Below are 19,607 nucleotides of genomic sequence, written 5' to 3'. Positions count from 1 at the left end.
AATTGCGATGGACGATGACATCATCTATCAGCCCAACACTATTTTATATAACAATTCTTCCCCTCTGCATCACCCTAGCGCTGTTTTGGAGAGTACCACAACCCTTTCCTCTAAATGTAAACACGGCGCAGCCGGTTATATGTCAGCTGTTTGATTGCATGAAAACCATGCACATGTATTGTAATACTCTCCAAAATGGCGCTAGGATGAGGCAGAGGAGAAGAATTGTTGAATAAAGTAGTTAATTTTGTTTGCTTTGTGCACAAAAAGTATTTTTGTAGCTTCATAAAATTACGGTTGAACCACTGACGTAACCTGGACCAATTTAATGATGTCCACATTTCCGTGCCTTGATCATGGTAGTACCCTTGCATCTATGGAGGGTCAGAGAGCTCTCGGAATTCAACAAAAATATCTGAATTTGTGTTCCAAAGATAAACAAAGGTCTTATGGGTTTGGAATGACATGAGGTTGAGAAATTAATGACAGAATTTAAATTTCTGGGTGAACTATCCCTTTAATGCATGAACAGTATATGTATGAAAGTGTATCAGTGCTTTTATGGCCCCAGTAAAACTACTATTTAATTAAACCTGAATCATTCTTTCTTAGTAATTCAGGTCTCACTATCAGTAAATCATTTTCTTAAAGGAACAGTTCCCACAAAATAGTTCTGTCATCATTTACTCATCCTCATGTCATTCCAAACATGTTTGGTATTCTTTTTCTTTGAAACCTAAAAGGTGATGTTCTGAATTGTTTATAACAGATTAGTTGAACAGTGATCAAAACAACGAGACATTTCTCAAAATATCATGTATTATGTTTTACTAAAGAAAGTCATACAGTTTTGGATCAACAGAGTAGGTTAGAGTAGACATTACTTTATTTATTTATTTGTATTTATTTATTTATAACTATCCCTTTAAAAGACCTGTAATAGCTGCAATTAAAAATAAAAAATGACTCAGGCTTGTTGGCCTCGCCCTGGAAACTCCCTTTGGCTTTAACAGCAGGAAAAAAGCACATTTCAATGCATCAGTCCCTTAAGAATCAGTCATTACTGGGCATGCACAAGCTAGCTTATGTAATATTTTCCTAATATTATAAAAGGCAGGATAATTGTTCATGTGGAATTTAATACAATTTATCTTAGATATCAGTGAGTTTGCAAGCTAAAAGAAGGTGATGAGATTTCATTGATCCATTTCCTGCTTAACTGTTCACTGCACATGTGTCATTGCGTTTCTTCATCACCCAACAGAAGTGGTCCAGAGAAATACAACACAATGTTAGATGACATTTCTAATCATCCCCAGAGCTCAAGGTCATGCACAGGAAATATGAATTTTACAAGACACATTTCTCTCCCTTAAGATGGGTTGCTTATGATTTAGGTTTTTTTTTTTCACACCTGACTGCTCCCTGCATCTGTTGTTTGTGTCTTCAGGATTCAGCAGAGCTCAGTGGAAATATCATGTGTGAAACTGTGAAAAATTATTATGGAAGATGTGGCTGACCTACAGCAGTTTGTGCTTTATAAAACCTTATGGTTTATTGAAAACATTTTAATCCCTTCAGTGATGGGAACAAATCCAAGTAATGATGAGTAAGAGATATAAATAATGAAAAGTGGATGGCTATGTTTCTATATTTATATGATCCTAATCACTATCTATAAAAAAAAAAAAAGTATATATATATATAAAACAATTCAAAACTTTTTTTATATTTTTTCAATTATTATTTTGACTTCATTGTGTATTAGTAGATGAGTACATCATTTGTTTATGTCTGTTGAAGGCAGTCGCCATCTTTTATTAATGCTCTGGCTTTGAGCTGGACTGTTGTTTGAAGATTTCATAACAGATATCACCCTGTGGTTCAGGTCAGTTTCTGTCTGCTACATTTGTGACCTGCGAGTGCTGCCGTCTTGTGATTACATAGCCACAACGCAACATGGGAGGAGGAAAAATCGTATAATTATCTTATAATCAATTAATTTGTAATGCAATCACTGTTTTATATGATGCTTGTCAGTCAATATATTAATCTTTACAGCACTTTGAACCATGAATCCGTGTTTATAGAAAGAGATCAGCTTAACTGTTGTCGCTAGTTTACCATTATACGTGTGTGTGTGTCTGTGGCGTTTTGCAGATTAGGTATGGTGCCACAGTCTGTCTGGCTGCACCCTCTCTCCCTCCTCCTTTCTTGAGCTCAGTGTCTCACCGAAGCCTCTAGAAATGAGATGGCATTTGTATCAGCATTGACACATACTGAGGACGGGTATCAAGAAAAATTCAATTTTCTTCCAGCAGAGGGCTCAGTTTACCACTTGCTTTCCTTGTTTTGCTGTCAGACCATAGACTGGAGAGAAGGGTTGTAATGCATTATTTATTATCAGTATACGTGTCTTTGCATAAAATAGAGATTTTTGACCGAATTTTAAAGGGCAACAACTGTTTTCTTGTGTGTATTTGTTCCTGTGTTAGTTAATTATGTTTATACTAATGCTTTCAAGTTTGAGGTTAGTATATATAGTATATAGTATAAAATGTAATTTATTCTTGTAATGGCAAAGCTGATTTTTTTTTTTTTACTGCCATTATTAGTCATTACTAGTTGATGCGAGCATGATTCTTCAGAAATGATTATGTTCTGTTTGATATTTTTGTGTAAACCTACAAATAAAAAACCAACAGCGTTTAGAATTTTGAAATAGATTTCAAGCAGGACTTTTTTTCATGAAATGATATCATTATCAGCAGTTTCCCTTAAATTGTTTAACAAATATTTGATTTTAATGTATGCAATGTGTTAAGGAGTTTGGGTTTATTATTGGGTTCTGAATCCACTCTAAAACAATGATTGTAGGGTCTATAGCAGGGTCATTTCACTTTCTTGGTGAGGTTAAACCAACCATTAATCATTAAATTGTCATTCTCTATTTCTATTCTGCTTCATACTTTCTCTATTAATCATTTATCTTCTAAAATTTTCCTGTGTCATGAGTTCACTGAAAGCTTAGGCAAAGACATTATGCTAATTGCTATTGTTTGGATGTGAATCCCCCCCCCCCCCCCCCCCCATTTTTTAAGGATATTATTATTATTCTTTTTTTTTTTTTTTTGTATACATAAGTTTAAATCTATACAAAGTTATGCCAAATGTCTAAGATAATGCATCATTCTCTTTTGTTTGATAAACTGATGCAGTTACTGTTATCTCTGACAGTACATGACATATGGGATCATGGCGGAGGTTCTCTGTGCACTGAAGTGTCTCAGAACAGTCTGCCATCCTGCCATGACTAGAACCAGAGGCAGTTATTAGGCGATGTCTGATACACTGTAGTATGAGATTTTAAAATAACATGTAGATAATATTACAAAATATTTATATAATAACTAATATCATATTTTTGTGGGGCAGATCCTTAATAATTTGTAGAAGTGTGTGTACATTTGTATCTGAATTGTTTTTTACTACAGTAAGTTAATTGTGCTGTACTACCATTTAATTGTTTGTGTCTGTATTGGGTCAATACTTTTGTTCAGCAAGGATACGCTGTTCAAAAGAGATTTTTTGATTTATTAAAGAAACTTTCTTTTAGTCAAAGAAACAATTTTTTTTTACTGATGCTAATAAGAAATGTTTCTTGAGCAACACATCAGCATATTATAATGATATCTGAAGGATCATGTGACACTGAAGACTGGAGTAATGACTGCTGAAAACCTTTGTCATCACAGTAATAAATTACTTTTTAAAATACATTCATTTAATAATAATAATTTAATAATTAAATATAATTTAATAATTTAATAATAATATTTCTCATTATTATGCTTTTCAGTAGGCTACTTAAATCCAATAAATAAGTACTTCTTTCAAAAACATTACAAAATGTTATTAAACTATAGTGTGTGTGTGTGTGTGTGTGTGTGTGTATACATATGATAATGGACAGGCCTGATGATATTGTAACTTTATATCTTTAAATTAGTAACGTTTACTTTTTATGTAGATTTAGTTTTGCAGCATCCCCACAAGTAGGCCTCGTCAGAAAAAGTCCCACTGACGTTCATATGGCCAGTCCATTTCTGACCACTGGACAGGACTGTGAGCCTGTGAGCTCATCCTATTTCTTTTAACCGAGAGCGCTGAGTCATTCTCTATATCTCATGAGGCTTGCCTCATGATGTCTCCTTCCTCACACACACATATACGCACACTCATACTCACTGTTCTAACAGTCTAGAGCGAAATTTGTCAGAGATGATGCTTCAAGTACAGAATGAGCCTTTGCACTGAACAGGCAAAATGCGTCTGCAACAATGTTTACCACCAGATCTGAACCTCCTCAAAAGGATTATTAAGGATTAGTCTCCCATCTAAAATGAAAAAGGAAAGCAAATATTTCATCCCCCCACTTTAGTCTATCTGCAGGGTTTTAAAGAGACTGTTAACCCCCCTAAAAATAAAATCTTTTTTTTATTTTTTTTCCCCGTAAAACACAAAAAGAGATGTTTAGCAGTATGTTGCCACTGCTCTTTTCCATACCATGAAAATGAATGGACTGTCAAACTCGAAAAATGTAAAAACTGGGTGTATTTTATTCAGCATCCTTTTTAATTTCTTTTTTAAGTTGTTAGTCATGATTCTTTGCCCCTCCCCCACACATCTGCCTTTAACAAAATCGATTCTCAATTCCTCCACCAGTAGGCAGCACTATCGCCACATCTAGTCCTCCTCTCCTCCATCCCTGCCTCCCCTCCCTTATCTGTCTCCTCCTATGGGTCATTCATGCACTGGTGTGAACCGGTGAGCGAGAGAGAAAGAGAGAGAGGGAAAACGACAGATACGGCGCAAGGAGCGGAGAGGCTGTAGCAGTAGCGTTAGCAGAAAGCGATTCACAGTCCTTCCTGTCACCCAGCCTAGCATGCAGGCCAGCACCATGGCAGCCGCAGATTCAACCAAGATGGAAGGTTTCTGGAGCAACTGGAAGTGCAAGGGTAGGAGGAAGGGGGTCCTGGGGTACAGGGGATGCAACATGGGGGTGAATGTCGTGGGACAGAGAGGATGCATGTCTGGGGTTTATTATTTATTTATTTATTTGAGGCTGCTGGAATTTTTAGGAGAGGTGCATGTGGGATTCTGGAAGATGCTCAGACACGCCCGCATATTTTTTTATTTTATTTTTTGCATCGAGGTCGCCGCCATCATGGGCATATGAGAGCCAGACTGGGGGGTTTGAGACAGCTGGGCACACCCTTTCTCTCCTACCTCCTCATTGTACTTAGGGGGTCCATCCTGAATTCATAGACTCTGGGTATGTTTGATTAGAATTAATAGGTATTGGTGTGCATGACTGCCTCATTTTCAGTTCAGATGCGCAATTGGATGCGGATAGTTCCATAAAGAGCTGTCGAATGGCTTTTCATGTGTCTTCATGTTTGGCTTGAATGTGTTAATCATAAAGGCCTTCAGGCTGCATTGGGAGCAGAAAGCGACAGAAGACAAGATGAAAGAGGGATGTGTGGGGTGTGGCTACCTGACTCTACCGTCAGCTCTAGTGTTGTCTGTGACAATTGTTTATTCTGTTAAAGAATGGATGTGGATACATATGCATGTGTGTTTATGTTCATAATAATAGTGAGTTTAATTTAATATCCACTGAAAGACAACTGTACATTCATCCTTTTAATAAATCCAATACCTAGACTATCACATTAGAGTACAATACCTAGATCACATTAGAGGGACTCGTGCGGGAGGAAGAAAACTAGAACGATTTAAGAGGGAGGGTTTTTGGTAGTAGCTATTTATATATTTAGCATTTAACATGTGTGACAGTTCCAGGGCTTATAAACACAAATAGATCCACATCAATGAATGGTGTGCTTCTTTATGTTATTGTATTTAAATATTTAAGGTGTTCAGTCTTTGTTCCTTTCATGTTTATAATTTCTGGGAACATTTTACAATAAGGTTCAGTTATTTAACATTGGATATCATTAACTAACAATGAACAATATTTTAAAGCATTTAGGATCACGTTAATTAAAAAATTAGTTATTGTTCCTTATTTTTATCTATCTATCTATCTATCTATCTATCTATCTATCTATCTATCTATCTATCTATCTATCTATCTATCTATCTATCTATCTATCTATCTATCTATCTATCTATCTATCTATCTATCAGTGTCATTGTATTTTATCATTTCATTACTTATTGTCATTAATGCATACTTTTTAGGCCTTTCAGCTATGATTAATTTGGTATTTATTGCCTCCTTTTAGTGAAGAAGACCCCTGTGTGCATTTTCTGTTAAAGTGTTCTGTTGGCACTGCAACACTAAGCCATTACAAAAATTAAAATAGAAATTAAGATGATAAAAACAAAGCTTTCTCACTTTTTAATGCAATAAATGCCAAATATGTTGTACTGTTTGATGAGGATGTGCCTGTGTCAGCACAGGGTTGTGTATTCTTCATTTAGTCATGCCTGTTGGCTCAGGTTTTGCTAATATCTGTTCTTTATATATTGATTCGATGCTATAAAGTCAAACCACAGCAAAGGTGCTTTCTTTTCTTAAGTAAGCAGTTTCTGTTTCTCCTCACAGACTTCTCTCACAAGTGTGTGGTTTAATCAAAACTGTGACGTGAATCGCCACATTGGCTGTTATGGTCTTGATAGTAATTTGGTACCAGGCCAAATCTCTGCCAGTTCTTCCATTAACTGCAAATTATAAAACAGATTTGATGTCCTCACTCTGACAAATGTGTTAGTCAGTTAAGGCGCAATTCTTAATAATAAAAACTGGGAACCAATTGGATTAGATACGAATGGAATGATTCAACTTAAATCCCCAACTCATACAAACCTATGCTGGAAATATTGAACCTAGAATTCAAGATGTGGTAAACACTAATGGTTATTCAATAGATGATAAGAGGCATTTGACAGCACAGTGTCATATGATCTCACATGATCAGAGCAGGATGTTGCAGAGCATCCTATTTAGTAGCCATTTTTGTTAGGTGTCACTACAACAGTGTTATGTAGGTCGAAGGTCTATTTTTGAGTGGTTATCCCCTTTTAACCCAATTTAAACTTTCACTTTTTCTAGACTTTCACTGAATGGGGTCAAAAATGTCACTTTTTTTATTACACAAAAAGACATACTTCAAAATATGAACCAGTTCATATCATGCATTCACATCCCAAATGACATGTGGTCTTATTGTCTTGGTAGCTTAGTGTCTATGTTAAAGTGTACAAGACTGCAAAGCATCCCATTCGACATTTTAGGATTTAGAAAGAGCTCAGGATTGCCCCCTTTGTGCCCTTAATGCATACTTTCTGATGCAGGCTCTGCTGCATAATAGTCTATACACGATAACGTCAGCAAAGTGGATTCTAAGGGGGACTGTTTTGGGATAGGAATGATCCTATGCGGCAGAGTTTTATCATGCTAGTCAGCGGTTGCTCAAGCAAGAGTTAGATTTGAAATATTAGGCAAATTTAGGAATGTAATATATACATTCCTAAATTTGCCTAATATTTCAAATCTAACTTGTTTAATAATTATAAGAGTATACATGTATGCCCTATAGACTTATACTGTCCCATATAGGGCAATATGATGAACCAGTCTAGAGACTGATTAAACACAGCCATTAATTACTGCTGACTTTTGAATCTATTTCTGTCCCAGTGTGGCATTCATAATGTTTTCTTCACTGTTTTTCCAGGCCCATTTCTGTATGTTTATCTGGGGGCTGTTTGGGATGTCACAGCATGTGACACTTCTTTGAAAGAGCTTTTATTATTGCTAGAAGAGAAATGTTATTTGCCTACTGTCGTTCTGGAGCTCCTTGTCCCATGCCAAGATTGTTGTCATCCAGATTAGTGTGTAGTGTGTAAGAATGTTAGTCATAGGCTGTCTGAAGTGATCTCTTTGTTTTAGGAGTATGATCCACTGATGTCAGGAGTGGGCTATGTGTCTACAATGGAGCATGACCTTAATAGAACTATAAAATCTGCATTCAGGCTTGTAGTATATACACATATATTGTTTATGTTTATATAAATAAATTGTTTATGCCTCTCTGTAAGTATCCTTAACTGGTACGGTAGGAACTGTAATTATACAGCATGCTCTGCTGTGTAGTGATTAAAATAGGTTCTTCACAGCGATGCCATTGAAGAACCATTCATTCAAAGGTTCTTTAAAGAACAATCTCTTGTTGTGAAACAGAAAGGTTCTTCAGATATTGAAGGTTCTTTATGGAACCATTTAGACAAAAAGTTTCTTCTGTGGCATAAAATAAAGGTGCTTCTTTGAAAGAGCTTTTATTATTGTCTCTTCTAGCAATAATAAAAGCAATAATAGAAGCACCTTTATTTTTAAGAGTGTATTTTTGAGAAGTTATATCACTCTCAGAATAAAAGATACAAAAGCTTTCACTGGGGTGGTACCTATTCAAAGGGGTCCATATTGGTACCTTAAAGGGATGTATCAATACCTAAAGCATACATATTAATACCTAAAAATGTACAAACATTTACTTTTTGAGAAGGTACTGCCCCAGCGACAGCTATCATACCTTTTTTTCTGAGAGTGAAGTTAAGGCTACATGGGTGTTATTTAAATCCCAATCAGTTAGATTTAGATCAATGTCCTGCTACATCTCAAACTTAATTTTAGGGGATCATGGTGACGTTTCTTATGAAGTTGCTGTTCCTGTTTTCGGCCTAGTATTTGCGAGCATCCATCTTTTTTACTGCCACACTGCAGAAAATAAAATGGTATTTCAAATATTTATTTTTCTTATAAAAATATTTATATCATGACAACTCTTGGAGAGTTTAGCATGCTAATGAACATGTCAATGTGTTTGGTCTTAGCAGAATGGATCTGCTATGCTGCTACTGCAGATCTATACAGGTGGAGCTAGGGAAGGTGGAGGGTTTCTGAAGTGTGTTACAACTGTTACAGCAAGCACTAGCCAAGTATTTGAATGTTGACCAGCAAGCTCATTGGCTGTTGATACAAAAAGAACCAATCAGCTGCACCATGTGTTAATAATGTAATTTTGTCAGATGAGTTTGCCCTATCGGACTGTGCCATCTAGAGTTTCATGACAGAACTTTTATTTTTTTGTCAGTAAAATACCAAATACCAAAATTGGGTAAGATATTAAATGTATTTAATTGATCTATTACACTGCAAATAAATAATAATAATAATAATCAGTATTTTGTCTTTTTTCCAGTAAAAATAAGCATCCTTGAAATTAGAAAAAAAACTGAGTCAGATTTGAGTACGAGTTTTTTTAAGCACAACGCTGATCAAATTAACTAGAAACAAAATTCCAGTTTGCCAGTACAGTATGTCATTGGTTCCCAACCTCATTCCTGGAGGCCCCCCGACACTGCAGGTGTGTTTGATTAAGGAGACATGAAAAACTCTGCAGTGTTGGGGGCCTCCAGGAATGTGGTTGGGAACTACTGCAGTATGCAACATAAACAGAATTTTTGATATATTCTGTAAAAACAAGTCTTAACATCTCCCACAATTTTACTTCTCTCACGTATATACTGGAAAACAAGGCAAACATTTTTCAAGGAAATGATTTGCAGTGCAGTCACACAGCGATAGCTATTTTTAGCCATTCTTGCCCCCAAGGACTGGACGGTTGTTAGCGGTTGTTCTTTAGCTGGATAAAAAGGAGGTCCTGCATGAACGAGGAGCATGTTGTAGCCAGCAGTGGAGTGTTTTAGCAAGAGGGTCTTTGCTTGTGTGTCTGTCATAGCAATGTTACCTCCTGTTCCCCTCCCCCATCATTTCATCAGCATCTTATTACTCTGTCTGGCAGGCAGCGCTCGGTGGGGGGTTGGGGGGTTTGGGTGGCTCCATCACTATGGCAACTGCATCACTGCTCACTCCACTGCACCCATCTCTTCAGTTTCCGTGGCGACCACGCTCCCTCCATCTCAAAGCTCAACTGCCAACTTCACGCCGACACATTTTATGCAAAGCTCACCGTAATGACCCCATAAACAAGCCTTAGTGTCAGTGCATGCTGGGAAAGAGTGGGCGCAATGAGCAAGTCTCCTATTGTGTGTCGATTTCCACCTAAAAAAATAAATAGAGATATGCTTGTTAGCCCACTCTGATGCATAGAAAACGACTGAATATTGATCATTGGTTATAATGAGCTGTTGAATTATGATGCATGAAGCTTTGCATATAGCATAAAGGACATGACACAAACAAAGAATCCCACCGAGTTGTTGGGATCCATAGGAAAAACGAAAACAATGCTTTAGTTTTCAGGCAGTGAGTATGACAGGACTCTGTCCAGACCATGAAGCTCCGCTTAGATACTACATACCTGTGATTACAGGGACATGCTGCTGTCAGATTATAATTATGAGCTAGATAAGCTGCTTAATTTTTATCCTTTTGAGTTCAGTCACTATGTTGCATCATCTTAAATTGTCTGGGAAATAAAGAGCAGATGAAAGGGGTCTGGAATGGGTGTGGTGAAACAGTGGATTGATGTTATGCGACTACAACAGAATCCTTGGCCCCATTGTCTGTTGGCATGTCGGTTAGATATTGCAAATCAATTAAAATCACATGTATGTATATAGCTGTGAGAATATGTATTACAATACAGTAATGATGCTCACAAAAGTCCTGGCAATGCTGGGAAATTTTAGTTTGAGATTTTAAGGCTTTCAGGTTTTTAATACTGGTAAACGATGGTTAGTAGACAACATTTTCATTTTTTAGGGTGTACTTTGTCTTTAGTCCTGTTTGTTGTAAGACTGAAATTATACCGGGTTATTGGCCTGCATTAAAACCATTCAGTACCTCATACACAATTATAGCATTACTGTCACATTTGGTCTGGCAGATTAAGGATGGACATCACATTATATAACATTTAAAAAGAGGCACCAGGCACTGACAGATCTGTGCACCTGGTTCCAGTCTGTTGCCATGGCCACCATGCTGTCATTTGGCCAGAATTTATTTAATGTTTGCAAGAATTTGTGCAGAAAGAACGCAGAGACAGACAGGCATCGCTCTGACAGTAGATGATGAAAACCTACTATTTTCTACTTATGACTCCTACTCCTATGACTGCTTTCATAATGAATTTAAAATACGTTTGAAATACAATTATTGTTAAATAAAAAAAAGATTAAAAGGAAAGAAGTTATGTTGAATCAACAATATTGAAGCATTCTGAATTTTTTTGTACAAAAAAGCAACAATAGTGGTACTTGAAAAAAAAGTCCAGAAATGTGAATCTTAGAGTCAGGTCTAATATCAGCTTGTACCAACAAACCCTATTTTGGCATGTTGTCAGGATTTACTACACACACATACAGAGACAAATTAGATGAAAAGATGTGGACAGTTATTTTTGTGGCCAACCCTACTGCATAGGCATTTGTTGGCGTGTCCCTTTCAGATACAACATTTCTGGGAGGAGAGTATTTAAATGTTGTTAGTAGATTGCACACACCTGATTATGATCAGCTCTGCTTGTTTGTAATGTTAATTTGCGCTGCTCCTAGTAGATTGTTGTGCCGTCATAGTGGAAATGCAGAACTTTGCACTCCCATCACACTTTTATGGGATTTCAGTTTTACACTAATTTGCCATGTTTAGTAAATCTGGATTAAATTGTAAAGTTGTTCTGATAAATGATATATAACAAAGTCTGCATTTAGTCACATCAGAGGTGTTCAGCTGGGATTAGGACTTGCCTTTTAGCAGACCAGTCAAATTTCACACTTCCACACTGACTGAATCAGTGTTTTCATTTTGAACCACAAACATTGTCAGAATAGAAAAGGTTCCTGTCCAAACTGTTGCTATAAAATTAGAAGCACACAATTCCCCAGAATATCATTATATGCTTTAAGATTTGTACTCAACACAAACACATATATTAAAAGTCATTATTAATTTTTGAGGTAATCAACAATAAACAAGTACATCTTCGCCACAAGGAATAATTTTGTAAATAAAAAATAAAAAATATGGTCACACTTTATTTTAGGGTCCAATTCTCACTATTAACTAACCATTAACTATGACTTTTGCCTCAATTAACCCCTTATTTGCTGCTTATTAAAAGTTTATAAGGTAGTTGTTAAGTTTAGGGTATTGGGTAGGATTATGGATGTCATGCATTATATGTACTTTATAAGCACTAATAAACAGCAAATATGTTAGTAATAGACATGCTAATAAGCAACTAGTTATTATTGTGAATTGGACCCTATACTAAAGTGTTACCAAAAATATTATTTTAGGTTCCACAGAAGAAATAAACTAATATCAGAATGACATGCGGGTGATCTATCCCTATAATCTCCTCTGCTTCCATAGTCTTATGGCAAGTATTCACGGGTTTACACTTCAGAATCTGAAGCAGATATTATATTTTTTCCTGTTCTGTCACAAATATAGAGTATTCAGACATTTTTTTTTTTTGCATGTGAAGCCGAGACATACACATATTTGGACATAGGCCTTCTGTCTTATTCTGCCGTCTGAATCCAGGCATATTTTTCAGTGCACTCTCATCTGTTTATGTAATCATTTCTAATTGTGTTATCTCTGACTCAGCACTGATTCAGAGTGATTCACTACTCGTTACATCATCATAGGTCATGCCATTCAGTGGATGCTGTATTGTGGATCCTAAAACAATCAATGCCAAACAGATTTATGCCTATTGTAAACCGCTACCACACATCCTATCTCATATCTGCATGGTTTTGACCCCACCTGATCTTCTTTCTCTCTCTCTGTTCATCCAGCGATGGAGCTGCTGTACTGGAGGAACCTGAAGCAGAGTGGGCTTGTGTTTGGCAGTTTACTGCTGCTGCTCTTCTCTCTGACACAGTTCAGTGTGGTCAGCGTGGTGGCCTATCTGGCCCTGGCCACCCTTTCTGCAACCATCAGCTTCAGAGTCTACAAGTCTGTGCTGCAGGCTGTGCAGAAAACAGACGAGGGACATCCCTTCAAGTAAGCCTGCTGTGTGTGCACAGACTGTGTGTGTCACTCAATCGTTACTAACATTGTTTTATTATGGATGTAGAGCTTATCTGGAGGTGGAGATGTCACTGTCCCATGATCAGATGCAGAAGTACGCAGAAAACACCCAGTATTATATCAACAGCACACTGAAAGAACTGCGCAGGCTGTTTCTGGTGCAGGATCTGGTGGACTCACTAAAGGTGATCCTATGTTCAATTTAACTTACACTGGAGTTATTCATCTGAAGATTTTTCCTTAAAATGATACTTAAAAGAAAAGTATAGAAATGATGGGAGATCATTAAGGAATAATAATAAATTGTAATTGGATTTGAATAGATTTCTCATACATAGATACAGCATGCATGACAAAGCATTTGCACTACATTCCTGCTGTACACTAATGTTCAAAAGTTTGGGGTTGGTAAGATATAAAAAAAATGTAAAATAATAATAATAAAAAAAAAATAAAAAAAAAAATATATATATATATACTTTTTTTTAAACAATCACCCAGTCTGCATTTATTTGATTAGAAATACAGTAAAACCAGTAATATTATCTGTGTAATTTATAATTATTTTTGTGATTACAAAGCTGAATTATCAGAATCGTTACTCCAGTCTTCAGTGTCACATGATCCTTCAGAAATCACTCTACTATGATGACTTGGTGCTGAAGTAACATTTATTTTTATTTTTTTAGTTGCTTAGTTTTATTATTTTGTGGAAAAGTCTTTTTTTTATTATTCATTTTTTTAATCAAAAAAATATTTAAATTTTAACACTTTATGAACTTCTACAATCCTTTAGTTTAGTTTAGTTTAGTTTAGTTTAGTGTGTCAGTACTGGCACAGAAAAGCATCATAAATCATATCCCGGCATACAGTATTTGTGTGTATGAACTGCTGTTTGTTTGACTCAAGTTTGCAGTGCTGATGTGGTTGCTGACCTATCTGGGAGCCCTCTTCAATGGACTCACTCTTCTTATTATGGGTGAGCACCTTTTTTTTATTATTCCATATGTGCCTGTAATTTGAATTATTAATGAATGTATGCTTTTTAAATTGCAGGCTACGAAAGTTAATGATTATGTACTCTTTTGTCCCATTTTTTAACATTTGCGTTGCATCTTGCTTCAGTGGTGGTGTCCATGTTCTCGATGCCTGTGGTCTATGAGAAATACCAGGTCAGAGTGGCACCATAGTTACCATGACTACAGAATCATGTATAATTCATAAGCACTATAACTACAATGACTCACTTTTTAAATCTTTCTCTGTCTCTAGGCACAGATTGATCAGTATCTGGGCCTAATAAGAACCCAAGTCAACTCTGTGGTAGTAAAGTAAGTACTCCCTTTAAGCATATAATATAATATAATATCTTATATTTTTTTAGATAATGTATGTTTTAAAAATGCAGTAAAATTGTGAAATATTATTACAGTTTAATAGAAATTTTTCTATTTTAATTTCTTTTAAAATGTAATTTACTCCTATGATGGCAAAGCTGAATTTTCAGCATCATTACTAACAATATAATATACATTTATTTTATAATATAATATAGTATGAATGTGTGTTTTTAATTCAGGATCCAGGAGAAGATTCCTGGGGCCAAACGAAAGGCTGAATAGGCCCCACAGGGCCCCCTGTAGGATGTTGTGAGCCTCTGAATGCCCCATTATTGGGAGAGCTGAAAGATGATCAAGGGTTCCACTTTGTACATACACACACACACACACTCACACACACACACACACACACACACACACAGAGAAATCAGACACAAATAGATCACTGGAACATAGTTCTACTTTGTACACTTTGTGGCGTCTAGAGCAAAGGCTGAGCTGTGCAGGAGAAGTCCCATCCTCACCTTGTAATCATAGAAAAAAAAAATAAAGAAAAAAAGTGAAGCGTGCTTTCTCTCAAATCAGGATCTAGTCAAAGTACAACTATAATGAATTGTAAAAGTAACCTTGAAACATATAATTCAAATCTGGCAAAAAGACTAGATGTGATTTTTTTTTTTTTTGTATGTGTTGCTCATAAAGTGCATGAAGTCAAGAGTCTTAAGTGCTGATGAATTCTCTTTTTATCTTTTAAGTTCATGTGCTTTCTCAGCTGTGCTGAAAATCTCTGTAGTACGTGAAGGATCTCTCCAGCTTTATTGCTCTCCAGTGACACTCTCTTCTTGGGAAAAAAAAGAAGCTTTTTTGTGACTTGAGTGTTAGGTGGGGCTTTTCCTCTTCTATCAGTATATCTGTGAACATAAGTAACAACCGTCATTGTCAACTAGACGCATGGGTCTGCTGAGGTTCATTATATCTGGGCACAAACGCAACTATTTAGCAATGTTCTGATTAGATATGGTCAGCTTACTCGTAACACTACAGTATGTTTCTTTTTCGTAGGACTACGCTACAGAGATTAATGTTTTTAGGTGCTGTTATTGTTCTTTATGTGGGTGTGTGTGTGTGTATGTATGTATGTATGTATATATATATATATATATATATATATATATATATATATATATATATATATATATATATATATATATATATATATATATTACTAAACAAAAGAGAAGGAGGAGAAGGAAGATTCAGTGAGTAATTGCCAGCTAGAATCTGTCAATATTTGTACTATGTTAAGTGTTGTTCATTCTTTTAGCCATTGACTCTTAACTATTTGCACTTAAGATGTACTCAATACTGAATGCGAAAATAAATGTTCTTAAATGTATTTCTTTATGGCTCATTTTTCATCTTTTAATATTGTAGTAACCAATAATGCTGCTTTGACTGTGAATTCGTAAATAATATTTAATAGCATCTGTTTATTAAGTGCAGGCCAGAATTAATATTATCGATCCAAATACTGATACAAATATGAAAAAAACAAATTATCAAACTTTTAAGGATAAAATACCATTGCATATATTTAAAAGTTAGAATTTAGACTGCAAAAAACTGCAAATTATCAAACTTAAATTGTTTTTGTTAAGTCATGTATTAATAACAATTAGCCAACATCAAAAATTCACAGAACACAGATCAAACGTTTACTTTAAATATGATTACAACAATCAAAATAAATCCATTATAATAAGCATCCCATTTAGATTTGCCTTTATTTAGTGTAAAATAATTCCATATAAATAAATATATATACTGTATTTAACTTTATATGACTGGGAAAGGTTTAGAGGAGAATATATAACTCTTAAGGAAGTTGTGAAAGAAAGCATTACTGCAGCTTCAAGAATTTAATATGTAGCCTACCTGTCAGTGATGTTTGTGTTACTGTATGATTATTAATTAGATCATTAATTAGGATGCTGCCCATCTGTCAGCGGGCATTATGGAGTGTGCCCAGTGTACCTGTCTATTGTCCAAATGCAGTATCTTCGCCCCAGGAACAGGTGGGACGGACTTGGACAACAGTGCTGTTTCCGCTCGCAGGCATGACTTGCAACACACACACACACGTTTGTTTGACATCCCATAGGCGTAATGGTTTTTATACTGTACAAATATATGTATATTCTATGGCCCTTCACCAACCCTACACCTAACCCTCACAGGAAACTTTGTGCATTTTTACTTTCTCAAAAAAAAAAACTCATTCTGTATGATTTATAAGCGTTTTGAAAAATAGGGGGTTATGTCCTCATAAGTCACCCTCTCCTTGTAATACCCGTGTCATAACCCATGCCATTATACAGAGTTGTGTCCTGATATGTCACAAAAACATGCACATACACACACACACACACGCACACACACACACGTCTGCTTAGGCATCTAACTGGAGACACTGCATAGACTCCTGTTGTTTTTACAAGGTAGTTACAAATACAGTAAGCTAACCCGAGCAGAAAAGTTTCTCCATTTTTACAAAAAAAAAAAAGATTACTCTGGAGAACAATAACGGCTTATGGAGAATAGATGACGATGAGGATTTTAGCGCGCGTCTCTGATGAGCTCGCCTCGTCCTCTGCTGGTGAGACAGAGAACTGCGCCTCGTAGAAGATGTCTCTCTCCAAAATACAGACGGAACGGGACGGAGGGAGGGAGGAAGGGAGAGTGGGGTAGAACCATTGTGAAGGGACAATAAGAAATTTGCTGACAGTGGGTGCGGTGCTCAGCATCCGAAGGGCTGGAAGTCACCAGTGATCATCAAAACAGGAAATTATTACCCAACTTTGTTCTTTGTTCAAATTTGATTAAAAAAAAAAACTACCAATGTATTGTTTTACTAGTGATTATGTATATTTAAATGTATGAAACCTAAAATAAACATTATGTGGTTGAAAACACTGCATATTAATTGTGATATATGACAAGCGCTGAGCGCGTCCTTCTCTGGCTCACATAAATAAGAATCCAATACATGGTGCAATAATACTAAAAATGTTAAAATGTAATTTACATTTTAAATTATTTTTGTTAAAATATATCTGCCGACGTTTGGACTGCCAACCAATCAGCAAACAGCAGCTGACTGTGACCCCAGCAGTCTATGATACAAACAGATAATTTCTGATTGCACATTGCTAGCTAGCAATATGTCGCAGAGCTCCTTTCTTAATTTTTTTTTAGCAAAAAACCTTGGCTTGATGAAAAACCGGACACAAGGCCTTAACATTACACCTGAATGAGGATGTTTCTCTCTCCCCAACATCAACAGACAGTGTTGCCAGATTGGAAATGTCCAAGTATCGTACCAGAAGTTCAAAATTATCGTATTTGGAAGAAAATTATTACATTTAACAATTAACTACATTTTGATACGACCTGCAAATTACCACTAGGAGTATGGTTGGACGGAAGCAGTGCAACAAAAATACTATCCCATAATTTTGCACAGTAATCTGACAATAAATGTGGCACACCCAGATTTTCATATGCACACCCAGAGTCTCTTTTCTGGCTACGCTACTGCTGTCAAGCCATTTTTATTTTCAAGCAAATGTCTAGCCTATTTAAGAACGTTAAGATATTGGAACTGAAAAAACAGAAAAGGTTATTTTGTAGCGCTGGTTTAATTTCTGAGCAAACTAGCCTACTTTAACATGCATTCAGTAAGTAAGCGGTCTTCTCATTTAAGCTCTTGGAGACAAACAGCAGTCCTGTCCCACATTAGTAGGCCACAGCACTCTTTGATGTGAAATATGGATCTCATCAGTACTAGTAAAAGCATGTCAGGAGTCATTTATAACCACCAACTCAGTGCTGCCCCAAATGCCTCTAGAGCTCATTCATTTGAGAAGCATTGAAGCCACAAGATGTTATAGGTCCGATATGAACACAACTGAGAAGTTAAAAGGCTTATCTGAGCAAGGGATGCCCTCTGCTGCCAAATATGTGATATTAATATTTATTTCTTAATAATGAACATTTCTAAATCATTTCAAAATGCAGTTTGGTGAAAAGGTCTGTTTCTCACAATATATTCAACTACCTGCTTTCTGAGAGTTGCAAATTATTTAAAAAAAACGTTTTATTATAAAATATTTTATTCTCTTATGTTCACCCATTTATTTGATCACATAAACACAGTAAAATAGTAATATTTTTAAGAATTGTTGCAATTACACATTTTTTTTCTATTTTAATGCATTTTAAAATTGTATATATTCCTGAAATTGCAAATCTAATTTTTCAACAGCCTTTACTCTCTTCAATGTCACATGATCGTTCAGAAATCATTCTAATGTGATTAATTTCTGCTCAAAAACATTACTTATTAAACTAAAAGTATTAATAAAAAACAGACCCCAAACTGTTGAATGGTAGTGTATATCAATAAATTATCAATAAATTGCTTTAATTAACATCTTCTATTATCTTGTCATAATGCAGTTTGGTCAAAAGGTTTATTTTTATAATGCATTCAACAACATGCTTTCAAAGAATTAACCAAATGTCAATTCGACAAATAAAAGGTCAAATTCCATGTGGCCTTTGGAGTTACTCTATTTGTTAAGTGAATTAATAAATAAATTATTCATATTTATTTTACTTCTATGTCTCTGAAATCTCAAGACCTTTCTCTCACCTTGCTGACATTCAGTGATGTTCAGCAAGATGGCCTTGAGGTGCCTGCTGTACGTCAGGAACTCACTCAAAGATCAACTGTACCCTCACAAACACAAACTGCCAAAAGCACAACATGAATGACCAATGTCTCCTTGTCAAATACACCTCAAGACAGGGTGAAAAAGCCAACAGTGCCCAAAACTATTTTAAAATCTAGCAGAGTCAGAGTACAGTATTTAACATTGTTTCCATCTGTGAAAACCCTCACAGATGACTGTGCCAATACCACATGATCAGAACAAAAACTATACTTTGGTTGGTTGGTTAGTTTTTAAATGGCTAGAGAAAGATAGAAATTAAGGGCTGTTCAAAAAACTTTGAAGTGAAATAGACTTTTGAAGAATGTTGGGCATAATGGTTAGTAATCATAAAAGAGCCAGCAGAGATGTCAGAGATAAAACTCTTAATGCACG

At 35.8% G+C, this 19,607-nt stretch overlaps 1 protein-coding gene across 2 annotated transcripts in view; it reads left to right on the top strand.

Moving 5' to 3' along the window:
• The window catches only part of rtn1b (reticulon 1b), a 28,097-nt gene extending 12,885 nt beyond the window's left edge, over positions 1 to 15,212 (top strand). Inside the window, exons 1-7 of one of the 2 annotated variants that reach the window (XM_026291238.1) lie at positions 4,803 to 5,018; positions 12,865 to 13,072; positions 13,146 to 13,284; positions 14,009 to 14,078; positions 14,225 to 14,271; positions 14,372 to 14,430; positions 14,679 to 14,811. In XM_026291238.1, coding sequence (XP_026147023.1) covers positions 4,946 to 5,018; positions 12,865 to 13,072; positions 13,146 to 13,284; positions 14,009 to 14,078; positions 14,225 to 14,271; positions 14,372 to 14,430; positions 14,679 to 14,721 — 639 coding nt within the window. In that variant the 5' untranslated portion in view covers positions 4,803 to 4,945 and the 3' untranslated portion in view covers positions 14,722 to 14,811. Of the gene's footprint in view, positions 1 to 4,802; positions 5,019 to 12,864; positions 13,073 to 13,145; positions 13,285 to 14,008; positions 14,079 to 14,224; positions 14,272 to 14,371; positions 14,431 to 14,678 lie in introns of those variants that run through there. The other variant, XM_026291237.1, reaches the window with a different exon arrangement.
• Positions 15,213 to 19,607: the final 4,395 nt, after the last annotated feature.

Source organism: Carassius auratus, chromosome 20, assembly GCF_003368295.1.
Source record: "Carassius auratus strain Wakin chromosome 20, ASM336829v1, whole genome shotgun sequence".
NCBI lineage: Eukaryota > Metazoa > Chordata > Actinopteri > Cypriniformes > Cyprinidae > Carassius > Carassius auratus.
This window is presented reverse-complemented; position numbering and strand designations above follow the sequence as displayed.